Genomic DNA, 26,536 nt, shown 5'->3' with positions numbered 1-26,536 from the left:
AGACCAGAGATGACAGCAATACTCCATGTGTGGCCGGACCTGCGCTTTGTAGAGCGCTAGAATGTGGGCCGGCTTGAAGTATTGCCGTGCTCTATTGATGACGCCCAGCTTCTTCGAAGCCAATTTGGCTTTGCCCTCCAGATGGCCACGGAATTGGCAATCGCTCGAGATTTCGAGACCCAGTATTCCGATACTAGGCGCGGCTTTAAGAGAAGTGTTCTCGAAGAGCGGTGATACGACAAATGGGGTTTTTTTAGTGGTAAACGCGCAAACTTGAGTCTTCTGGGGGTTAAATTGGACAAGGTTCAATTTACCCCATTCCGCGACCTTCTCGAGAGAGGACTCGATAGAAGACACAAGTTTCTCCCGGCACTGGTCGACGATTTCCCGAGAGAGACCTGCATGGCCCGTGTATACGGCATCACCAGTGCTGTCATCTGCATAGCAATGCATGTTGGAGGTGTCCAACATATCATTGATATGCAGAAGAAACAACGTAGGAGATAGCACACAGCCTTGGGGCACTCCAGCATTCACGGGCTTCGGGTTCGAGCAATATCCGTCGACAACGACCTGTATGCTACGCCCAGTGAAGAAGCTGGAGGTCCACTTGCACAAGTCGGGTAACTGGAAAGCTGCTCGCCGATTTTGACGACGTGCTTAGACTTCGCACGGGCGATTTGCCGCTTAAAAAATCTGGAGGCACGGTTATATTTCCTCTTAAGAACTTTGCAGTTCGGATCCTTTGTGCCCAGCGCCGCAACCCAAGTTCGATACGCCTGTTTTTTGCAGTCAGATGCTGCTTTAACTGACGCATCGAACCAGGGCTGTGATCTGCCACCGATCGGTACTACAGAGCTTGGTATAAAAATATCCATGCCCTGCAGTATCACATCGCCTACTGCAATGGCGCAGGCACTAGGATCATCCGAAGAGAAACAAACCTTGCCCCAAGGGTAGGATGCAAAAAAGGAACGCATCCTATCCCAATCTGCTGACTTGTAGTGCCAAACGCGGCGGGTCGCTGGTGGTCTGCGACGTTGGCGTCGGATAGGCACTACACTCCTGACCAGGCAATGGTCGGACGTTCCAAGAGGGGCGTCGACAAAGACCTGGTAACCATCGGGATGTGTAGTCAGCAGAAGATCTAATAAGGACGGCATGTGGCTATCCACATCCGGGAGCCGCGTTGGCGACTCAACCAATTGGGACAGACCATACGCCAATGCAAAATTATGCACAGATCGCCCTGCGTAGTCTGTGGTACGTGATCCAAGCCATTCGGCATTGTGCCCGTTGAAATCACCCAAGACCACGATTTCAGCGGAGGGGATCTGTGCAAGCACGACGTCAATTGCAGCTTGGACGCAGCCCATGAGATGATCGGTTTCTGCGTTACCACTATGGGACCTGTAGACATATGGGCATAGATACGGACGCGGTCGTCTAAATCTACGCGGAGCCAGAGAGTAGACAGGTCCCTACCCTCAAAATTGCCGAGACGGCGACAGCAGATATCCTCCCTAACGTACACACATACCCCGGCATGAGGCAAAAAGTTGTGCTCAATTTTGTACCCGGGGTACGTTAAATATGACGTATCGCTAGGTCGAGATATCTGCGTCTCCGTAAGGAAACACAAGGCCGGCTGCGCCGTCTCAAGGTGGTGGTGGACGGCGATTAAATTGGAGTGAATTCCCCTGATATTGCAAAAGTCCACGTTGAGCGTGGAGCGGGGTGCCGTGGTGTTACTGCCTCGTTTGACCTCGGTCATGCGCGGTTCTGTGCCCACCCCAGAATACGAAGGGCGGCCCGAGCAAGAGTGCTCGGGGAGGGATTCTCCGGCTCTGGTAGAGCTGGTACCCTCCTGGGGTAATATCTTTTTACGGACCGCTCTCATAATTTGTGTGGGGGGGGGGGGAAGGGATGGCCTCCGGTCCTCGACACTAACCTATGCGAAACATAGCGGCACTAGGCCGCTACTTCACGCCGGTATTCTGTGCGAGTGTGGTAATTAACCCGGATGAGTCTGGCCCGATTGTGCTGACGTCATAAGACGGCAGCGTGACTCTCCCACTTCTAAAAAGCCCTTAGTCGCCTCTTACGACACCCATGGGCCTGGGACTCCCCTATTCTTTTTACGCCCCGGAGAAAGTACAGGGCAAAAAGGGTAGTTGTAAACTTGTAATTAATTTAGTTCGCGGTTATTATAATAATGACACAGATAGAACGTGAGCTTAATAGTAAAGTGAGTCGTGTTTGATGTCAGTAGAATGGTGTGGGTAAGTATGTAAGTAAGTTATAATACCTAATATAATCATTTATTTTAATTCATACGACGTTGCGTCATAGTTAATAGGTACTACAATAACAGAATGGTCTTTATTATAACGATCTTGTGGTAAATACTTACTGTCTTATTCATAATGACCTACCGAAGATTTAAAACATCGCTAATATACGCTTGTTAAAAAATGATATTCATAATCGCATATTAGAGCTATAACGCTCATTACCTCTTCGATAAAACTGACGTGACTTTTAGTAGCTAGGACCCTTCTATAAACCTATTTTAAGCACTCGAACGCAAAAAACATGGCCAACATCGATCAGCTGTTCGTTAAATAATGTGTTAAATAGCTTCCCGCTCAAAGTTGTTGGATTTCCGTCATAGATTGACAACCGACAAACTTGTTCGATAGGCTTAAAACACGTTTTAACTTATATAGCTTTATATCTTCGAAAAGCGTTTTATTACGAATAAGGCAGTTACACTTTTTTATGGTCCGCTAACTTTAAACAGCCGCTTAGGAGTGTTTTTTCTCATTCTGACTTAGGTCAATAGAAGAAGACAGAGTGAGAATAAGCAATGCTTTAAGTTAGCAGACTATTATGAATAAGGGGGATAATAGTCAATATCACACGGAAGTTTTAAAGCTAGGGTTGACAAATCAACTACGAGTATGTTCATTAATGTACGTTTTTAATTTGTACCAAATCATCATAACTATTAATTATAATAATAACACAAAAACTACTTACGCTAGAATAAAATAAACAATTTATAGTTTTAATATTTTCGAGGTCTACTTATTACTTGTTATTTGCAAGTTAAGTTTCACTCTCTAGACTGATTCGTTGAAATAACCTGACTGAGGTAATACGGTACACGCGGAACACGCACTGACTTAAATATATTAATATTACCATCATTGCAGAGATTCATTCATATTTTGGTATGTATTATTCGTGAGAATTAATTCTTTTCCAAAAGGTATTTATTAATCTAGACTTTTTGAACAATATTGATATGTATTTGATAATATGTAGTACAGATTTGAATAAAACTAAGACTTACTTCCTGAGCTCAACATTTCTAAATTAGCGGTTTCTTGAGTAGTTTGAATGTCATAATAAGTCACAATATATTATAACACTATAAATTAAATAAAGTCAATAATTTTGTGATCTCGAACAGTGGTGTACGGTGACGTCACATTGTAGCCATTTACACCAGGAGAGTATAAACTACAGGATACATTAATCTTCAACCTTAAACCCGAGCGCTCTGAGCTCTTTCACCATAAACTCGTCTTTGTACTTATTAATTTTGCGAATCCACTCCTCGATACTTATGACGTGCTGGCAGCTGCCGCCGTACTCTGGCGGGAGATGTTCTGGTTTGATGTGTTTGTGGAGAGACGCCATGTCGTAGCCGTGGAAGTGGAGTCGCTTCCAGGCAGCCTCCGGGATGAACTGCTGGAACAGATTGAAGAACGTGCTGAGGAACCAGTTGTACCGCACTACGTGTACCGCGTGAATGTTGATTGGGAACGATACCTGCGAAATATAAAAAATATATTTATTTACAGCATTATAACTATTACATTGAGTTTCTTGTACGTTTTTCTCACGAGCTCAACTTTATACGAACATAATATGGTAGATTCAGTAATTTATAAGAAGTATTTATAGCACGATTTAAAAGTTTAAGCCTAATTAAATAAAGTTTATTTGACATTGACTTCATTACGTATTTATCACGGGGAGTGTTGCGAAGAGTTGCTTGACCTGATTCCTGCCGCCGAATTCCACCTTCGCAGGACACGCCACAAACAATGAATCATCCCACCCTCTGTGAGTCGTTCATCAAAGTTCGAGGAACTTTCTTCTAAAACATAGGTGTGGAATAAGCTTCCTCGTGCCGTTTTAACATTCTTATATGACATGGGTACCTTAAATAAAGCGCGTACCCCTTCCTAAAAGGCGGCTTGGATTGGTTTGCGACGAATATTTATTTTTATAAATATAATTTTCAAAAATAAAAATTCACTTATTTTCTCAAAATTGATTCCTTCAGAATTATTTTTGATGTCATTTCTTATACTACTAGATACGACTACCGCTTCGGAAACAAATGGCGCTCTGAGAGTGAAGAAGCGGCGCAAGAAACTCTCCCAGCATTCTTTTGTTTGCGCTCTTTTCAATAAAAATATACAATATTGTACAGTCATTTCTATCGCTATAAAATAATCTCAATCTAGTCCCAGGCTGTCCGATCATTTAGATATTCAGCAGTGGAGTAATAGGATTTACGACAGAGCCATTTTTTTATAAAACATCTAAATTTATTTATAGATAATGCCTGAACAGTGGCTGGGACTTTATTGTAGAAGTATACAATTACCCTTAAAGCTATTATGTATCTTATGAAGCCTACTAGAATTAGTTACAAGCAATCCCTTATTTCTAGTGTTATAATTAATATTTAGGAATTAAACCCGTTGATTTTAAAGGAACACCTGTATGACAACACCATTAGATAGTGAGTGGGTATAGAAATTATATTTACTAGAGTTATGTGTAATAAATACATTATAATAAAGTGGCAGTCGAGCTGTGTCTGTAAATAAAATATTAGGCCCAAATATTTGTAATATATTTTATATGTGGACTTTGTGCGGAAACAGAACCGTCGTGTCATAGAATGTAACTTATTATTACATTATGATTATTATATTATGGCTCATACCTTGACGGAATCTGACAACTTTCACATTCTGACATAGTTTCAAAGTATCAACATGTTACAGTCGCGCTAAAGTGTTCTCAACATTATAAATATAATAAATACGGTAAATTAACTAATGAAGGTTCTCATTTCGCACATACTGTTACCGAGGCTAAAAATTTCTTTTAAATAAATAATAGTTAAAACACTATTAAACACGCTTTATATAAAATTCAACTAAAAAATAGAAAATAATTTAAATTGAAAATAGTGTAAAAAATATATATATTTCATTATAAAAAATAAGCGTGGGGCGCTTTTTAAAATATTATTAAAGTAATAATTCTTCTACACCCCGAATTTTATATAAAGCGTGTTTTTTAGTTTTTAGAAATATTATTTATTTTACATTTTTTAGTTAAATTTTTTAGTTGAATGAAGGGATTTTAATATCTGCGAATAAAAATATTTTAGTTATATTGAAAGACCACTTAATTCAGCTAGCCGGAGATCACCGAACTAGCTCTTATAATAATTAACGCATTAATACTTTATAATGGAAACAGATTAATTAAACAGCGCCATCTTTCTGTAAATTAAACATTACTTCAACATTACAGAAACATTTGTATACGCGTACGTTCCGTGATATCATTTCATAATTGCCTTAAGAGTTTATTAAAATGCTGCTGATGGCGTGAAATACAAATTCATCGCCATCTATTCGCTTCTAAACGAATTAGATACTATGATTTTGTGGAACTGTCTTGACATGTCGGGCGGGTCCTTTGTAGTTTACAATAAATTACTTAGATGGCGCTTATTAGTGATTTTTTTTTATTTAAAAATTATATAAATTGGAAAAAATCATAATCATATAATTGTAAATTGAATAATAGGAATAATCTTATCAAATTAGTGTATTGTCATCGGTCCTCGATAAATCTACAAAGTTTGAATGAAATCTGGCCGTTTAAAGTAAGTACCCACTTTAGATCGCGTCTAAAGGAGTCAGTTACAAACATACAAACATACAAGTGAAGCTAATATAAAGCGTATAAAAATTATTTTTGTATGAGTGTCTGTTTGCTTATATGTCTGCTCAGTAACGGCTGAAGAGATTTGGATACGGTTTTTAGTGGTGGTGCAATGTTGCATTCGACTTCCCAATTGGTTAATAAACAAGATTAATTAAGTTTGTTGATTACGACGCCGACCAAACATCCGCTAGTATTATAATAATTAAAAGCTATGAAACAAAAACAAAGAGAATGTATTTTAACGCTTTGGGTACGATAATAATATATGGAGACTTATTTAAACGACAATCGAAGGAATATTTATTTATCTTTGTTGCTAATTTGTCAGTTCTTATCATTATTTATTTTCCTGGTGTTGCGAGGGCAATGGAACGTTCATTCAAAAATAAAATTTTACATTTATTTATTAAAATCTAGAATCTACCATCCATTCGGAAGATGAATGCATCAGGCGTGAGGCTAAAGATTAGATTATAAGGGTTATAATCTAAACAGAAATAACTAAAATATAAACGTTTGTACCACATATATTATTGTATCAATGTGCTCACCCCCATGAGCGCCACGATCTGCGAGGCCACGGTCCGCGTCAGATGCCGGACGTGTCGCACGCCCAGTCCCTCCAGGTCCACCACGATGGTGACGCCCAGGACCTGCAGCCGGGGCTGCATGGCTGCCACCTCGTCCATCAGCAGAGCGCAGCGCACCACGTCCTCGATAGGCACCAGCTCGGATTCCCAGCGGCCTGAACAAATGTTTAGTAATTATTTAATAATTTAAACTTGAAAATTTGTTGGAGGACAAAGTAAAGCAGGCTAGGCCGTACTGAGTGTGATCTGACAAAGTAAAAATATTTCGATGTATAATTGAGAGAAAGTTCTTCTTATATAAAATCGATTATTATTTCAAATCGAATCGGTAGCGTGTGAGGGCGTCACTAATACCGTAGATACTTTCTTGAACTGTAAACCAGACAAACATAAACGAATGGACAGAGTGTAACACACTCGGCATGATTTATATGACAACTTCAGATAACTGATCAATGTTCTAAGCTTCGATAATTTGACGCTAAATAAATTGTCTTAAGGCATCTACTCACGGTCCTAAAATCAGAAGCAATATCAGGGACGCTGTGGGGACCATCCTAGATCACCTCGTGTGTAGACAAATCTTAATAATTATTATTATTACTACCCCTAACTCAATAATTGGTTCAGGCGAGGTGACGATTTTGCGCGAACCGCAGTGTTCGTATGATCGTAGCGGTAGTGGCAACAGGATTTTAGTGATTTTGTTTTTAATTTGTATGGAGATAATATGGCGAAGGAGACGGAGCGAGAGGCCTGAACGAAAACTATTGATCCTTACAAGGAGCTGACGTTTGTTTGGAACAAAAACAATATCAATATTCGGCATTAACGTTTTCTGTTTTAGTATTAATAAATATAAACATTCAATATCCATTCTTAAACACATTTTTAATCAGCTTGTTCTAAATGTCTCATCACGGTCATGTAACTCAATTCATGGCGTTTCATCAATCACCTCCACCCAGGTCTACTTTAAATGCCGTGTGTAATGTGTAAAAAGGGCGTATGTAGAGTAGTACATCCCGATTTCATCCCCACCATCAAATTGCCGATATAGCCACTGATATTAGGTCCGTGAGTAGAGACGCTTTTAACCAATTTTTGATTTAGGGGTAGTAATAATAATAATGATTACGATTTGCCTACACACGACGTGATCTAGGATGATCCACACCCCATCCCACGTCCTGTGAGTAGACTTGAAGGTCTTAAAGACCACCGTTGGTTTGGTTGATTTTAGACAAAATCAGCATTAGGTGTTCAGAATGGGCTAAGAGTAGGGACTCACCGAACCTCATCAGAGTGATGCGACCGTTGAGAGGGTTGTCGGGCAACGTGCCTGCGTACACGTGTCTGACGCTCTCCAGGCCGAACGCGCTGCACTCGTATAAGAACGAGTTCTGGCGACGGAAGTCTTCGTATCGCACCATCTGTACAAGGTAGAGACGTGATGATTGAGAAAGAAAAGTAAACGAGTAACTTTATTATTACTTGTTCATTTCTTATGAACTTTTGATTATATTTTCAGTTTCGGACCACATGTCCGCAGCACTATCGGGGGAATGCCATCGGGCCCGCTCGATTTGTGAATGTGGACATAGGTGAGAAGCGCCTAAAGCTCGGCGCCATGCCGGATTTTCATGTATGACTCGCACCGCGGTGCACCTTGATCATCCAGAGTCGAGTTGGACGCGAAGAGGGAGCCCCTCCTGGGCTCCGCTTCAATCAGCTTTCTTTTTCACGTCATGGGCCAGCGAGTCATCGTCCCTGTGCATTGGCGGAATGGCTGGCTGGCAGAAGTTTCCTTGGAGAGCCTTGGCGAGCGACCAGAACGCACGAATTCCCCAGGGAAGGCGTGCAAGTCTCTCGCCAATTCTGCCAATGTGATTCGACTTCGCATCAGCAATAGCTCTTTTGAAGGACCTGGAGGCATGATTGTAGTATTTTTTAAGTTCGCTGAAATTCACATCCTTAGATAACACAATTGACCCAAGCGTCATAGCACTCCTGCTTTCAGCGAGAGGCCATTTTGCAGGAGCGGATGGTTGGGACCTGCCACCGATAGGCACAGAGGAGGAAGTAATGAGGAGTTCCATACCTTGCAGTACCACATTAGCAGGAGCGTCAGCTGCGGCATCTGGATCACCCAGCGAAAAAACAGATCTGTGTCTCGGTTAAAAAGAGCAGGGCCGGCTTCGCCATCTCCAGGTGAAAGTGGATGGCATTTAAATTTGAGCAAAGCCCCCTGATGTTGCAAAAATCCACAGCGAGTGTGGAGGAGCCTAGGGACGGATTCTCCAGGACTGCATAGTCTTGTACCATCCTGGAGTAGGCTATTTTTAGTCCGTGCTGTCATTTATGTTTGGGAGGGGGGTGGATGTAGGCCTCCGGATACCCCACTCACCGGACGAAACACAGTGGCATAGCCGCGATTTCACGCCGGTTTCGAGTGGGGGAGTGGTATTTCTCCGGGCCTGCCGGCCTAATTCGGTTGTGTCCGTTAGGACCCAACATCCCACTCCTAAGAATATTTTATAACAATATATAATCTTAAGGTTCGTGAGAGGGAGCGCAGGTTCCAACCCCGCATGTGATTCTTTTTGTTACTTCATAACAAGCTCATAAGTATAATTGTTTAGCGAACTGAAAATTCCTTATATCACTTTATGTCAACGAAAGCTATTTGTATGATTTGTATTATATCGTAAGTATCCATCCCTACTCTGTGGTATTATTTTCACTTGGGTGACAGAGCCCGATGATAAACAGAGATGATACCCGGCTAGATCCCCTTTCATCCTCAAAATACCACCAAGAACATTGAATTTCATCAATATCGTGATTTCTCGGCTCATACAAATATTGCTTGTTTAATAGTTAAGGGGTACGAATGTGATTTAAATATTACTAGGTGACCCGACGGACGCTGTTCAGCCACTAAAAAGAAAAAAGTGTGGGTGACAGCTCCGACGACTCTTTGAACACGTACTAAATAAAATCAAGTCCAATGGAATCGGTTACAAACAGACATACAGCAGAAGCTAATAATAGCGTATTAATTAAAAAAGATCGACATCACATGTAAGGGTAAAAAAACACATCATGAAAATTCTTAAAGAAAATATATTTTTTTTATTTACATTTTTTACGACTATTCGGTGAATTAGATAGATATCAAGTATTTTACATTTAAGTAGATCTTACATCAATATAATTATATTATCGAATCATTAATTATCATTACTGAAACTACATAAACAGTTTAAAAAAATTATACATGTAGATATTAAAAAAATAAAATAATAGGTTAGGTTAAAAATTGTCTATTTGGCGTGAAATGCGCTATATATACTCTCCATATTAAATTAAACATTTAATTAAGTGCATAGCTCATATAAATTTGTATGAACTATATTGATAATTCAATATTTAATAAATACAAAGCACACATGTTTATATATTATATACAATACATGTCATATTAATGTATGAATTGTAACTTACTTAGTACCCACGTGCTTATTAGATTTTCCGGCACTATTATTTGCACCACTTTCTTCCATAATTTACAGAATTTTCACTTAACTTTATGAAAGTATAATAATAAATCAATTTCAATAATAATTATAAAGCTTCAAAATACAATAAAGTGAAAGGTGCGCGAGAAATGATACTCACCAAAAACGTTACTATGCCATTTGATGAGTAGGTTTTACTCTCCATATTTTTCTCATACCAGGCGCCTTATATGAAAATCGATTCTTAAGGAGTAAACTCCCCAAAAAAATGATTTAAGTATTCAGGAATAATTTAGTCTAAAGCCAGCGAAAACGTGTAATCAAATTTAATGAGGTAAAACTGAAACAAAATCGTTTTTCTGAATAATTTCATAATATTATGTAGTAATAAAATAATAAAGATTGATATCGTATTTGTGAAAACAACTTAATTTACATTACCGCTTTATAACTATTTTTCAATTTTTAAAGTATTAAAATATAGTTTGTTATCATTAAGAGATAGACTGGCTTATTTTTTTTCTACACCTCCAACAAATATCGTTAATGTACACAAAAACTTAACGAATACTACAACCTTCCTCGAGAACCACGCTATTCATTCAAATTCAAATTCAAAAACACTTTATTCATGTATGTCACAGAAATGACATTTATGAATGTAAAAAAAAATGTGTCTTATTGAATTTACCGCTACTTCGTAAAGGGTGATGAGAAGACGTAGCAAGAATTAGTATGTAACTAGAGAACGCATTATTTTATAAAGTAGAAAGATCTTATTTGTAACAGGCTCTGCCGGCGATTTCTCCTACGTGATGAACTTATACTTTAATAAGCGCGTATGGGAAAACTTACTTATGTTAATTATTAGCGTGCCTGTCCACTCCAACATCTAAAAATAACAACATTAAGTTGGTTTTTACCATGGACGAGTAAAAAAAGGACTACGTGTCACTTAACAGTGAAGCACCAAAGCAAGCCGGTAAACGAGTAAATACATAGCCCCACGCACACTAATATAAGCCGATCGGCCGCCATTATGAGATTTGCCATCGTCTGACAGAACAGTTTGCGTCGCAATAAAATATTTTATTAATGCCGTCGTGCGTTGTGAAAAAGTGTAAAAACGATATTATAAAAGTATTTGTGGCCATATATTTTTCTTTAAGGGAGAAAATGTTGTATAAATGGTATCCCCCGTAACCGCACACACACTAGCAAAAAGGTGCTTCACTTGCTGATATCACGGCGCGGAGTCCTTCTTTTTTTACTCGTCCGTGTTCTTTAAGCTACGCGCGTACACCGGCATGAATAACAACTTTGGTTTCTGTTTCTTAAATAATTCGAAGTGGTTATTACAATATTTATGAATCATTAACACACGTTTTATATTAATGGGAACAAAAAAATAAAATCATACCTGAATAATATATGTAGGTATTGTATGTGTGTGATTCTTAATATAATTTATATTATATTCATATGAATGATAATTAATGTATAATGAATATCCAACTGTTTTGAGTTTTCTTGAGTGTTAATAAAACGAGATAGTCTCGTCTCTCAGTTTGGCGAGTCAACATCTCCTGAGGATGCCTCGTGTATAGGCTAAACACGTGTCGATTTATTTGAAGACAAATATTGGCGGAATTAACACTCAAGATAACTACAAAACATTAGATAACGCCTACTTCAATATTTTTTTTCTATAATAAATGTTTGTTATAAAGAGGTCTATCTATTTATAAACTTTCTATATTTTGTTATGTCAATGTTTTTATTTTTGCAATTTTAAGGTGGCTTGTAAGTATTAATTTTAATTGTTTTCACTATACCTACACTTGTATTAAAAACTTTTTTATTAAGTTTAATGTTAACATTGAATACTGACTGATTGTTATAATTTTTATAAAAATAAAATGTTATTCTTCAATACTTTCATAATTTTTGCTTCTTTAAAGTTTTATTCTTACGCCATCAATTTCTAACATATTGTATGTACACGACATACAATATGTTAATGTACAGACAAACGATACCGTGAACTATATATAGATGTGTTAGCTTCAATATTATTATAGTAACCTCGATACTAAAATAGTTCGGGAACTGTTTTATCTCCGACCTGAGTAGGTTTTATGATCTAGATATGACATAGATGAATATTAATGATTTATGTTGTAGCATATACAACATAGCTTTAATTATTCCCACAATTACCCAAGAATCTGGTATTGAATTACAAATCTCTTACCACCATTTACCACTGTACCCTCATTTAATCTTCTCTTCCATAAAAAACTCATATTTAATTATTTATTAGACGCCTGAGTTATATTGGTCATATTGCAATAATAATCGTTATTGTATATAGCAGCTGGGTCAATGTTATAGGAGCTCGATTTAGAAAGGCTTTCAAGGTCTGCACCGGTCATTGGCATGAATCAGCATGTGGGAACTACACCAGATATAGCCTGTAGGTATGGTTAATGTTTGTAGAACAAAAATGAGTTGGAAGTGTAATTTACATTAATATTGTAAGTTTTAAAAGTGCGTATTGTTTAAATGAATTTGACCACATAGCATTTCGCTCCGTAAATTGTGGTCAATTTGTGTGAGGGGAACGATGGCTGGTCCATCCTTCAACTCGTGAACTGGTGCTTGTTATGTATTTGTTGTTTGTTATTGTATTTGTTGGATGCGATTACTAATAGTGACAGTAATCACGACCATCATGTTCACGAAGCATCCTTACACAAACAATTAATTGAATCTGTAAAGGTTGATGCATCCAATGACGATAATATACATATATTTATACAATTTATTATAGAAATAATTTATATTATTCAAACAATAAACAATAAACATTACAATAAATAAGAACCACTTGGTATTTATTTCTTATCTTTATCTTTTTTTATATATAATGATTGAACTGATGCAACTTAAAGTCTACAATCAACTTTAAATTGTTATTAAATTTAATTTTATATTATATTAGTAATTTGTTAATAGTTAGTTAATAATTGTCACAGCAGTAAAAGTGAATGTTATGTACCTACATCTGTTATTGGTACTCGCATCAGTAATGTAATTTCCTAAGGTGTTATGTCATTGTTATGTGTGTGTACTGTTGATGTATCATTAAGAATAAATAAATAAATAATTAAATATGACTCATATATAATTGGACGCAGCACTTTATAAACTAATTTGTTATGTATATTACAGTCATTGTAAAATACTCTGTTTCATTGAAAAGAGATGTTCTTCTCACAAGCTCAACTTTATAAGAACATATGGTAGATTTAGTTATTTAAAAGAAATATTTATAGTGACGATTCAAAAGCGTTTAGTTAAAGCCTAATATAATAAAGTTAATTTGAATTTGACAATGATAATATTATATTTGAATATCGTAACAGAAATAAGCAAATAGAGCAACTCGAATTGTCGGCGACCCAGTGTTCTGTGAACGATTCGATTCCCTGGCGTTGCGTAGAGACGTCGCTTCATTTGGTCTTCACGGGGAACGTTTCGAAGAGCTGTTTCACCTGATTCCTGCCGCCGAATTCCACCTTCGCACGATACGCCACAAGTTAGGATATCATCGCCACCATCTGGATGTGTGGTCCTCCTCAGTACCGTTTTCAGGGAGCTTTCTTCCACTTACTACAAAGCTGTGGAATGAGCTTCCTTGTGCAGTATTTCTGGGACAATACGACATGGGTACCTTAAAAAAAGTGCGTAAGTACACCTTTCTTTAAGGCCGGCAACGCTCTTGTGATTCCTCTGTTGTTGTAAGAGAATGTGTGCGGTGGTGATTACTTAACACCAGGTGACCCGTACGCTCGTTTGTCCTCCTTTTCCATAAAAAAAATTGGTAATTGGGCTCACAGACTCGATTAATGGTTACATCTAAAGACAAGTTTTATTAATTTTAAGAGTAGTCTTCTCTTAAAATCAATAAAACTTGTCTGTAGAATAAACCGAGGGCCGGTGACCAGGACGTACGAGTTGTATCCAATCATTAAATAAATTAATAATTAATGATAGGTAATTGAAGGCTGAAAAAAATTAATACAACCACACGATGTAATTTTCTTTTCTGTCTTTTGGAAACAAAAAATATGTTATTTAAATTAATATTAACAGAACGTTTATGTTTAAACTGAATAGTCTGAGGTCAATTACGATTTTATAGTTATAACATGTGATTTGAATCGTATATACATTTTTAGTGCTCCTTGTATGACTTTAGTGAAAACAGTTTTAAGTAGAGTAAGTTTTCGGCCATACCAAAGGACAAAGGCCTCCCCCAAAGATCTCCATGACCATCGGTACTGCGCTGCCCTCATCCAACGTACTCCGGCGATCTTTACCAGATCGTCGGTCCATCTTGTGAGGGTCTAATTTTTCGGCATTGAAAGTCAACTGAGTTCGGAGTGTTTACCAATTTGTGGGCTAGCGCCGGGATGAACCTCCGACACCTGAGGAAGCGCAGCAGGTAGGCGTCGTCCAGTCGTCTGGGGTTACACTCGCCTCTCTCTGTAATGACACACACTCACTGTTCAGTGCTATTCACTACTCTCACTACTCATGTGATATGGCGCGCCAGGCGATGGCTGGTTCACGTGTGGCTCGTGAACGACCGCTGCTTGGATAGACTAGTACATAGTGTACATATGTATCTATGGAGCGAGCTCTGTTTTTGTTGGTAATATTGAGTTCAACTTTTGGTACACATAATTATTAAATAATGTTCACATAATTATTTATTAATAATATATGTTTGTAATATTATAATAATTAATATTTATTGACGTAATTTTATGTTGTATGTGTGGGGTGAGAATGATTGATAGAATCACGAATGTGGTAATACGAGTGCGCTGTGGTTTGAAAGATGTTGTGACAAGGACACGTGGAGCGAATGAGTGAACAGAGAATGACTTATTAAATATAAAAGGCAAGAATGTGTGGGCATGTTAGGTGCGGGATACCTCGGGAGAGACGTTTTAAAAAAGGAAAGGTGCGAAGCACCCGGAACCACCAGCGAGCATGTATTGAAAGAGTGATTAATGTAGAGGAAGCGCGTGTGGTTTGTAAGGATAGAAGCGTGTGGCGGTCTGTTGTCTCTGAATACCCCGACAGGAAACAGGCGAGTGTGTGTGTGTGAAGTAATTTTTACTTTTTTCGTAATTGTTAATAATGCTCGACGATTGCAGTACACGGTAAAACCCGAATGGGTTTACGTTTGTACTTATATTTAAGTAAGATATTTACAGTTTGTGATGTACCCGCTATGTCTGCTCATAGCTCTTTTGATCTTTGTTAGATTCATTTATTTAACCAACTCTAGTAAGGCTTTCTAATATTTTGTAAAATACCTTAAATGAGTATTTAAAAGAGTGGCAATTAATAGCTTGTCACTTCTTCTTATTAAAGCTCTACTTTGCCGATGTGGTGGTAAATGGTAAAATCGATCTACTTTAACATTCATAACTTTCTTTTTTTTGGCCTAATCGAATCACTAAATGATATTTTATTTGAGCATCCTTTCACTTTAAAGGCCGGCGACCCATCTGCTCACTGTCCAACAGAAGCGACATGCTGTTGATGTCTCACAGAAGTCTGTCTGTCATAACAACAGCTCATAGTTTTGTGTCCGACAAATAAGGAATTAATACACATTCACAATTTGTTCTTACCTTTGATCATCTCCCGCAGGTGTTGGATGTCCTTGTGTCTGGTCTCCGGATCCTCCCCACAGTTCCTTCGAGCCACATCCTCAAACTCTGCGTCCTCGTACCGGCTGATTTCTGCTGCAAAGGCTATGTCGATGAACGGCATCTGTTAATAAATAAATTGACAAGCAACTTTTAAAAGTAGCTATAGAAAGTATAAAGGGTACGGCATACTTAACATACGAATAAACAAACATAAATAATAATTATATTAAATTTGCTCTTCGATACAATCTTGTGCATTTTTAAGTCCCGTATTACAAGTATACTCCGGAGCCAGTTCTGGAAAACAGCCGTGCCAAGCTCTACTGAGACCGATTTATCGTCACGCACAGTTCGTTGGTAATAAGTCTGCTATTACGAGTATGTTGGTATATAGGCTAGAGCTTTGAGCAACGATTTTTTGCCTTTTCCATTTAAATAATTTAAAATCATTAACCTTTCTGTATAACTACTCGTATATTATGTTACTTGCTGCTTCCGTCATGGGCGAGTCCGACTCGCACTTGGCCGCTTTTTTATTTATAAAAATATTATATTATTATTGTTATAAAGTGTGTATATTATTTATTTATTTGACACAATAACTATAGCCATAGAACGTATTAGTCATTTAAACGAGTTTTACATAATGGTTTCATCGTCACTAGTATCTAAACTAGGCGAGACCTGTTTTATATGTTAGCTGTTACTTCCATAAACATTTCGAATCTTATACAATATTACATTGGGCTTATAATGTAACGGTGCCACTATACACGAACTCGTTTCTGGTTTACAATATGTTCAATAATGCGCTATCCATCGTAAAAAGCGTACGAAACTTCAATTAGTGTACATCAATATCTTTTGTAGTTACACCAAACCGATACCAACAAAAGAAGACATTTTGGATTCGGCAGACTTTATAATATGGACCATACACTGGAACCACCATCCCTGTTATGTTACCTCATGTATTATTATTATAATATAGAGATATTCCAAACATTTGAGCTCACAGTACTGCTTTAATATTAATGAATGTTAAATGAATGAATGTTGTGTATTTCTTAATAAGTAAATATTTTACAGATTCTCAACTTTTGTTAACAGAGGATTAAATAGAAGCTTACCCAACACCCGTACTCGTTACAGTTTATTTTCGATCAACGCCAAAACGAAATCTATTACCAAACTGTATTCATTAAAAATTATCAAACTACGTCTAGCCACCATATTTGGGCCCAGATTTTAATATTTACCTTTCACAAAGAACGGTAAAGCTTTTTTCACCGGCTATCATTTGTTAAGCGGTGAAAGTTAAACGAATGCCAAAGAAAGTAAGAATCCCTTTACTTTTAATATGTGGAGGCGACTGTTGTGGTTATTGCAGCGTCATGTTTTGAACATTGAAAGACAGCACGATCACCAGCCAAATGTTATTGTTGTCAAGTGTGTTGCCCCTTGTACAGCGATGGTTCCGTATGATTGTCTTACATTGCCGGCCTTTGAGAGTTAACAATTCCTCTGAATTACTCCCATGATTTATGCGGTACAAGATACACAGAGATCTCTACTCAGCGTAACAAACATGGAGAAACTGTATTTTATTTTAAACTTTTAACATGTTAAAAATACTTAAATAGCGAGTGCTGTATGAACAATTTATGTCAAGACTACACATTATTTTTTAGTTCAACTTACTCTTTAATATTAATAAAAAACTATAATAGTTTATAATATAGTATAAAATTAATCCAACGCGTCGCTGCTTCTAGTTTTCTTTGTAGACCAACTTTTACATTTTGATACTTATTTGTAATTACTTGTATTAAGTTGTGGATTGTTAATGTATCTAAAAGCGTTCTGTAGTATATAATATACAATAAACATGTAATATACAATAAACTATAATTTCAGATGAAATGATCTGATGAATATCCTTTTATTGGTTGAGGTGAGGAACACTCAAATAGATTCGACTTCTGTAAGATTTCGATTTAAAAATACATAGAAGCAAGTATGGGGCGGGCCTTGTTGATTGATTAAAGAAATTAAAGTCAAAATAAAACATAACATAAATAATTTTATTTTGTTTTTCTGTAATGTGTTTATGAAATATTTATTTCTTGACTGATCTTTGTAATTTATATCTTTGGCGACTAGCTTTGCGAGTTCTACGTTGGTTTTTAAGCTATTGCATAGCTTCTATCGCGGGCCTTGAGCGTGGAGACCGAATCCAGAAATTCCGTAACGAAAATAACCTAACACGTACTTACTAGATCTATATAGATATTTCGCCACGGTCATTACAGTTGCCGTGGAACAGCGGTTATCACGTATGCTTTTTGTGCAGAAGGCCCCAGATTCGAGCCTGGGCTACGTCTAGATTTTTTTTAATTTCTTTATTTTTTTTATCACGTTTTTTTAATTTTTATTATTATGACAAGCATTTTTATTAAGTTTCACCTGTCCCGTTGTCTGTCTGTTATCAAATCTTGCAAGTAAAATTTTACTCACTTCCCGTTTGCAGTAGTCAAGCAGTAGATTTGCCGTGGTTAGTGAAGTTAATTAGCCTTCAATTGGTATGTCTTAAAGTGACGAGTGTTATCTCAGATTTATCAACTTTATCAATATGTAAAATCATAAGCGTCACGTACATTCATGGTTCTATAAATATCCTTTTATTTGCAAAACTTGAGGTAAAAGCAAAATAATTATGTAAAACGTCTATAAAAAGGTACTCAAAAGTCACAGAAGTCTACGTCCTATGGATTTGATGTAAGCGAAGATAATATATAAGAATAAAAAAGTGGATTCAAAATTTCGATAAATTTTTTTATTTAACTTTGTTGATGACATCCCTACACGCGTCTCTCTTAAGCCTGGGTGAACCAACTCTAGTAGGGAAGATGTCCTACGATCTGGGGGTCTCCAAGTACTAAAGTCAAAAAAACTTACGAATTTGTAACTTGGCTGCTGGATGGACTGTCGAGTACACAGCAAATGCTACAAACACAAGTATGTTCGCCTCCGAGAGTCTGAGATCTTTATGTCGGTTGCGGTCGAGACGTAATATGCTGAGGCTGAGATCTATAAAGCGTACTTAGAGTTTGCTCAGACTAATCTAGAGAGTTAAGTCGAAGTCTGTATTTATAAACATCACTTTGAGTGCGAGCTAAAGTTACGCTTAAGTCCACCATAACGAAGACTTAGGAAAAACTAAGACTATGAGCCGAACAAAAAGGAAATCAACAATTCCATGCGTCATCAGAACAGCTGCTGTTGTTAAAAGTTTTAAAATTTCCGTCGCATCAGTGTAGTGAGGTGTTAGTGAGGTGTTTGTTACCTGTCATTATTATGTACGACTTTGTAAAATTTTGTTGTCACATATCTTAAAACGTGTTCCGTTTCTCATACAAAATAAGTTAACTTGACCTTTCCATTGTCTTAACTTAAGCTCAGCGTAATCTCAGCTGTCAAATAAAATATTAAAAATAAATACCAAATCAAAGGTTGCACTAAGATTGAACTCAGCTGAGTCTTACGTCAGTAAAGTCTAAGTAAACTCAGTCGATCTTCATCCTTAGACTGTGGCGAGGGCAGTAGATCTATCTAGAAATAATATATAGAATATATAGAAAGTACTATCATGTGTAATATGTACTCGTCTCAATAGAGCTACTGGAAGTCCGAAGCTGGCAGCTATTTCGGCCAACGAAGCAAGCCATCTATCCAGCGCGGAAATGCTGCCAGTCTTTCAGTTACATGTACTTAGTGCTAATTTTAGCTTATTGGTAATTTTTTTATAGTGTGCTATTTTTTTATAAATATAACTCAGAGAAAACCAGGTCAGCTTTTAGTTTGCGATAGTTACTACGACTTGTTGAGAAAGTAAACAGCAATTACGTTAAACGAGTACGACATGCGCAGGCGCTATTAAACTCTCATTAGTACATATCGTTTATTTCACATAACTACCAACTGCAATAATATTTTAGAATTGCTTATAGCCTTGAAGCCTTGTATATGAGAATTCAACTGAATCTAGAAAACTCGAAGATTTATGGAAAACCAATTGATCCACGCGGTCACACTTCACTTCTTATTTGTAGAATAAAAGGTGGTATAAATAGATATATATTTATTTCTCATAGTGAGTGACAATAACATAACATATTGCAACAACACTTGGTTTACCAAGTGATGTTCACGAACTGATGTTTGATGATCAGTTCGTGAAGGGGAGAAGAACTGATAAGAAACTCCCACCACATCTTGAATTCATAGCATAACAAAATTGCTACGTAATATAAAACGTAGGTTAAAATATGAAATTGCCGATTTGTACTGAAAAATTGAGATTTTTTTTTAACTTAATATATTTATTTAATCAAAATAATTACCATCTAGATTCGACAAACTGTGTGAAAACATTTTGTACTGTCTCCTGAAAAGAAAAATTTTTATCACGTAGAAATTGTCCAAATCACGAAAACAAATGGTAGGTAGTCTGTTGGAGCAAGATCTGTCGAATACGGAGAGTGAGGAATGGTTTCTAATTGTATGAGGTCCCACGCTATCACGGAGCAATAATGGTGAAGATCGATTCATGAGTCGGGGCTGTTTCACTACTAGTTTTGTTATCATTGTTCGGAGTTCAGCACAGTAGACATCTGCCGGTATTGCTTGACCAGACCGGATAAAGCTATAATGAATAACACCATGCTGAGACCACCAAAAAGTTACCATTACCGTTTTATTGGCAAGCTTTTCTTTAGGACACTGTTGCTGCGTTTGACCTGGGGCCAGCCATTGCATTTTTCGCTTACGGTTATCGTAAAGAATCCACTTTTCATCGCATGTCACAATTCGATCCAATATTCCTTAATTTTTGTATCGAATCAACAAGGCAACACAAGTTTGAACACGCGTTTCTTTCTGCAGATCAGTCAAATCATGAAACACCCATTTTTATTTTTTTTGTATTTCATTGATTTGACGACAATGAGCCAATATTGTTGCTAAGGTAACGTTAAACTATGCCGCTAATTCCTGGATAGTTTGGCCCAGATCGGCTTCCACCATCTCTCTCAATTCATTGTTCTTCACCTGTGTAGGCGGTCTTCTACGTAGTTCGTTCTTCAAATCCAGTATCCTTCTTTCTTGTCTAAGCTGAATAAAAAAAACAACTGAAAGACAATAATCGATTATTGCACATTTTTTTAAAGAAGAACTACATAGGTGCCAATTGCCAAGTGAAAAAAGTTTCACTCAAATATCTCAAACTATGATGGTTCTTTATCGATTCGAAGTATCAATTACAATAAAACGGCAGTTTCATACTTTAACCCCTATTATATTACGCAGCATTAGTCAACGCCTAGGTTATATGCTAGACTATAGCAAGCTTTCTTTGTGGTTTCAAGGTTTATAATGGATTTGCGGTGTTAACGAAAACAGAACTGCTGTGATTTCCTTGCAAAAATTAAAGTAAAAACTGCTGCGCGTGAGATCAAATTTCGACCACTAGTCGCTAAATTCGATCGAACCTCTTAAAAATTGCCTCCCAAGAGCGCCTATTTATTTCAATCAATATTTTAGACCAGTTGAGAGTAGTAGCCAAGCTAGATACAGCCTGTACTGACATACAAATAAATAAACTAACGAAAAACTCTTCATCTTTACAATATTATAGATATTGTAACGCTGAGAGTTTGTAGGGTCAGAGACCCCATACGTAAATATCGAACTGTGTACCTATAGCGGTTCGCGGCCGCAGTTAAGGTTGTATTTGATGTGACCTTACTTAGGTTCCAATCATCCGTTCACTTAAATCGTACATCGCAGCCTCTCGCTAGTGTTACAAACATTACAATCCTATTTATGTTTTTGGACCACTTTAATCTTAGGAAATCGTTGACTGCTTTGAAAGCTGACATTTCTGTTGGTAGAACGGTTTCTATTACAAGGACTACAGAGGATCCAAATGATCAAAATATAACATTACAAAAGCTGAACACACCAGACACATACGAACGCTTATCCTCATCAGATTTTTGGATGCTGAAACGTGGATACTGCGAGAGATTGAGATTAAAAAGCTGGAGAAGGCTTTTTCGAGTATTGTTTCGAATTTTGCTCAAACTTCTTGAGACTCTACGCTGTTGGTATCAAGGAACGTGCCGTACCATCAGTGTCACGTTTGTTGCACACGTGGCGAAGAGGGGCAGCCAGTACATAAAACGTCTAGTTGTCCAGATTAGATCACTCATGCCATGGACTGACCAAATCAAATGTGCTGTGGGCGGTAAATAAATCTGTTCCTACTTAAATTCCTACAGTGCAACGAATAACAACTCACAAATATTCAGGAGCTCAACGGGGCAAGTAGTGCAGAATGCTTTAGGTCTGCTAGTTTTATCAAAACCAATTGCGAACGCATTATAAATGATGTACTACAGAGGTGATCACCTACCATCAAGTGAACTACACGCTTGCCTGTTGACACATTAAACAAAACATAATAATAACAAATAGTATCGTTGTTTTGACGTGACATAGCGTCCTAAGTTGATAAGAATATCGTTGTATAATAAATCTTTGTACATTATTGATTAGTTAAATTTATGACTTAGCTTCTAGCGGCTTCTAATAACACTTGATGATACTTATTTATCCAGCACTTCAACTCCGCAACAACATTGGTTTGTGAACTTTAAAAATTTTGAGACGATTATTTCGTGCTACTTAAAACAATACAATCCGTCGTTGATAATTGGACTCTATGTTAGTAGCTGTAAAACATAACTTAAATCAAAGAATTCAATTAAGTACTTATAAAGGCCACTTCACCTTTTTAATTAAAAAATTCTACCTAGCAGCAATATTAGTAATGTTTTGTAGATCTTTAAAGTTTATTTTTGTGGTAGGAAAAGTAAAGAATAATTATATACCTACCCCTCTATATACGGTAATACATTGTAATCTGTAGTAAACTATACTATTTGCCAATTTCATTCCCATCATTGTCATTATTATTGCATGGCAGTTAAATGGTTTCATAATTCGAGGTCAACCCAATGATATTATAGTATTAAAAGATTAATATCATTGGGTCAACCGCTATAATACCATAATATCATTGGCTAATATAATACTATAATATCATCATACGATCGTAAATCGTCAAAATTAGGCATCAAAAATTCACGATAAACAATTTATACGAAGTTTAATTTTGATACGTTGCAATACTGCATTAATACTTCTTATTAATATATGAATGCACCTACATATTATTTTGAAGTACCTAAGTTTACAATTAGATTAAAAAACCTTTAGAAACGTTTTAAACATTACACACTAACTAGTATTATTTATTGATTATTCTGATTGTAGACAGTTTAAGTATAAATAAACTTTATCGATTTGATGCCGGTTTTTAGTTCACTTACCTCTAATAATAGGTTAACATTTAAAATCCCTCCAATTATTTGTTTCACTATCACAAGCTCATAGAGTCTAGAATCATCACAGACTAAACAGTAAATAAGGTTTTCATAACCAAAGAGATTATATAATAAAAATTAATAATTAAATGGAGGTTTGAAATCGGTCATAACTTTTAATCGAGACACGGTCGTACGGCCGCTGCGCCGGTCGAGATTTGAATGGCGAACTCCGATCGTCAGCATTTAAGTATTGTGTTAGTCATTATCATCTGTCGGAGACAATGAGTACACCAACTGAATAGGTATAGAGTACAGACCACTATCACAAATATTAGTGGCCTTTCAATCTACGAACTAATATTTATGTAGCCCGAGTCAATAGAGAAGAAAATCTTAAATGGCTACGCTTATCATTCTGTCCCACTCACACCTACTGTGATTATGCGACTGTTGTGTCGTCAATAAGGCTGTGTGTTTTAACTGAAAACGTGTACGTATTGGTATTTTCTTTGTACGTAGTATGTGTGACTCATTTTAAAACCTTCATTTCATATTTACAATTTTCATATTTCATTGAGAAATCAAGTAAACAACTGAAACACCCAAAACTATATGTAATAAATTCTGTGATACTTTCACAAATGAAATTGATAAAATAAAACATAAATGTCAGCACAAGTTTTTAGACAGGCAAACATATATTAAGGAATCCAACATTAGTTTTAGATACCAAAAAGTGACTGCGTTTGGAGTAGAGAAAATTATTGATCAATTAGATTGCAATAAGGCGCCAGGCTCGGATGGTATAAGGGTTCGGGATATTAAATATTAAAAAAAAAATACATATCTCAGGTTATAGCGCATTTTATCAATCTAAGCATTAAGAAAGGAATGTACCCAGAAGAGTTAAAACTGTCATTAATTAGACCAATTCACAAACAAGGACTACATACAGACTATACAAATTACAGACCCATTGCAATCCTAAACACAATAAATAAAATTACAGAAAAAATAATTGTCGGTAATTAATTACAGTACAGTAAAAATGACAGAAAAAATCATAGTCGGAATGCGGTATAGGAGGGCCTATTAAAATCTGGTTCCAAAACTATTTCAAAAACAGGCTACTTAAAGTAAATGTCCTTGGAGCAGAGAGTGATCCAGGTACAGTATTAAATGGTGTTCCAACTGGCTCCATATTTGGTCCGATAGGATATATTATTCATGTGAACAGTATGAGCAAAGTTATAAAAAATTGTAAAGCATATATATATCCTGATGACACATGTTTATTGTATAGTAGTAGAGACCCAAATCTTATTCAAACCATAATGCAACAAGATTTTAATAATATTAATAAATGGGCACATGACAATGGAATTATTATTAATATGGAAAAGACAAAATGTATGCCTATATTCTCACCATATAGTCAATATAAAGATATTAAAATTAAAATAATAGGACATAGTTACTCTTGCTTGCATAGTTCCTCACAAATATGTCAATGTAGTCAGTTGGAACAGGTAAGGTCGTATAAATATCTAGGGCTCATTGTTGATAAAAATTTCTCATGGAATGCACATGTTAACTCAGTATGTTCGAAACTCCGCGCAGTATTTGGTAAAATTTATCACTTAAAGTCATCGGTGAGTAAACTATGAACCCTTGTTTAAAATATGTAATATTATTCCAATTGATAAAAAGGTAAAATTATTAACGTTAATCGAACAACATCGAGATATAAATAAATTCGTAGTACAGAGAGTGCATACCTACTCAACTCGGCTATCTAATAAAAACAAGCTAGTATTTACAGTATTTGGTAAAATTTATCACTTAAAGTCATCGGTGAGTAAAAATATTTTGTACACCCTGTATCACTCTTTGGTCGAGGCAACAATTAGTTACGGATTGAGTAGCTATGGACTAACTTTTACTACGAATAAAAATAAAATCAAAACTTTGCAAATAAGAACATTAAAGCTCTTAGTGAACAGAAATATAAAAAATAAACTTAACGGGAACTATGAACGCTTGTTTAAAATATGTAATATTATTCCAATTGATAAAAAGGTAAAATTATTAACGTTAATCGAACAATATCGAGATATCAATAAATTTGTAGTACAGAGAGTGCATATCTACTCAACTCGGCTATCTAACAAAAACAAGCTAGTGGTACCTAAAATATGTAATTATTACGGTATGCGTAGCATGCAATGGGTAATACCTACATTAATAAATGAATTAACTACCCATATAGCGTCACAATTGTCGAATTGTAAAACAAAAAATCAGGTGAAAAATTTATTGCGAAAGTTCTACTTAGCACAATGTCCATAATAAATAGACTTAAGAAATACTGGTAGAGACTTTTAAATTGTCACACACAAAAACATAATATTGATTTGATAATCTGCGAAACACGAGAATTACTGCCGACAAACTGCTGCGCAGTTTGGCAGAATAATATGTATACATCGCTTTGTAATGTTGTATCAGAAATAAATGATTTAAAAAAAAAGTGAAAATAACTTTCAAGTGGATAAAACAAAAACTATTAAATTTTTTGATGATAGTACATACTTAAACAGGAGGCAACTAAGCCTTTTTTGTTTTCCCTTGGGTATGTTGTTAGATCGCAGAATACATAACTCCCTTAGCCACATATGTATATGAAGGCGCCTTTATTCTTTTACGTTCCCGGAACCGCTTCACTCAGTTAAATACGGTGCTTTATGGATTTTGAGAGCAGTTTGATACTAGATATTATTTTAATTTAATTTTGTAACGAGTATGGGCTGACAAAGTATTATTTAAGTACATTATTTTCATACAGTGATATCCTGTATTTTATTTGCAACTAAGAGACATTAAAATAAAATATTTTTTTGAGGATTAGGTACAACGCGTGTACCTAAATGGAACTTTACATAACATTTACATGGTGTAAAGCGCCATATTGATGTATTAAATGCTTATGTATTTAATGTAGGTACTTAATTGGATAAGGGTTAATGCTGTACCGCTTAAAGTAGCTTGGAGATTATTTCTCGTAAAAAGTAAAGGATTAAAAATGGTTGTTATTGGCAAAGAGGATGTAAATTATAAATAATACGTAAGAAGAGGCGGGACTGCCTAAGTATAAATTTTAATTTAGTTTAATATGAAACGTGCAGTGA

General features: G+C 36.2%; 1 protein-coding gene across 1 annotated transcript; it reads right to left on the bottom strand.

Annotated features, from left to right (window-relative positions):
• Positions 1-2,966: 2,966 nt before the first annotated feature.
• LOC126975520 (clavesin-1-like) lies at positions 2,967-23,634 on the bottom strand. The gene is made up of 6 exons (XM_050823458.1): positions 23,352-23,634; positions 15,877-16,018; positions 14,619-14,713; positions 7,933-8,074; positions 6,603-6,796; positions 2,967-3,840 (listed from the first exon to the last, which is right to left on the bottom strand). Exons 2-6 carry the CDS (start codon positions 16,016-16,018, stop codon positions 3,541-3,543), a joined length of 873 nt encoding a protein of 290 aa, XP_050679415.1. The 5' UTR covers positions 23,352-23,634; the 3' UTR covers positions 2,967-3,540.
• Between the last annotated feature and the right edge of the window lie 2,902 nt (positions 23,635-26,536).

Source organism: Leptidea sinapis, chromosome 36 (assembly GCF_905404315.1).
Source record: "Leptidea sinapis chromosome 36, ilLepSina1.1, whole genome shotgun sequence".
Lineage (NCBI taxonomy): Eukaryota > Metazoa > Arthropoda > Insecta > Lepidoptera > Pieridae > Leptidea > Leptidea sinapis.
The sequence above is the reverse complement of the archived record's forward strand: the minus strand, read 5'-3'. Positions and strand labels throughout refer to the sequence as shown.

What these genes read in the sequence shown, in the direction of transcription:
- LOC126975520 (XM_050823458.1), bottom strand. Translation starts at nt 16,018, where the DNA reads ATGCCGTTCATCGACATAGCCTTTGCAGCAGAAATCAGCCGGTACGAG. An exon ending in CGGCGCTAGCCCACAAATTG is followed by an intron (nt 8,075 to 14,618) that starts GTAAACACTCCG and finishes TACCTTGTACAG; the next exon opens with ATGGTGCGATACGAAGACTT. An exon ending in AGATCGTGGCGCTCATGGGG is followed by an intron (nt 3,841 to 6,602) that starts GTGAGCACATTG and finishes TATATTTCGCAG; the next exon opens with GTATCGTTCCCAATCAACAT.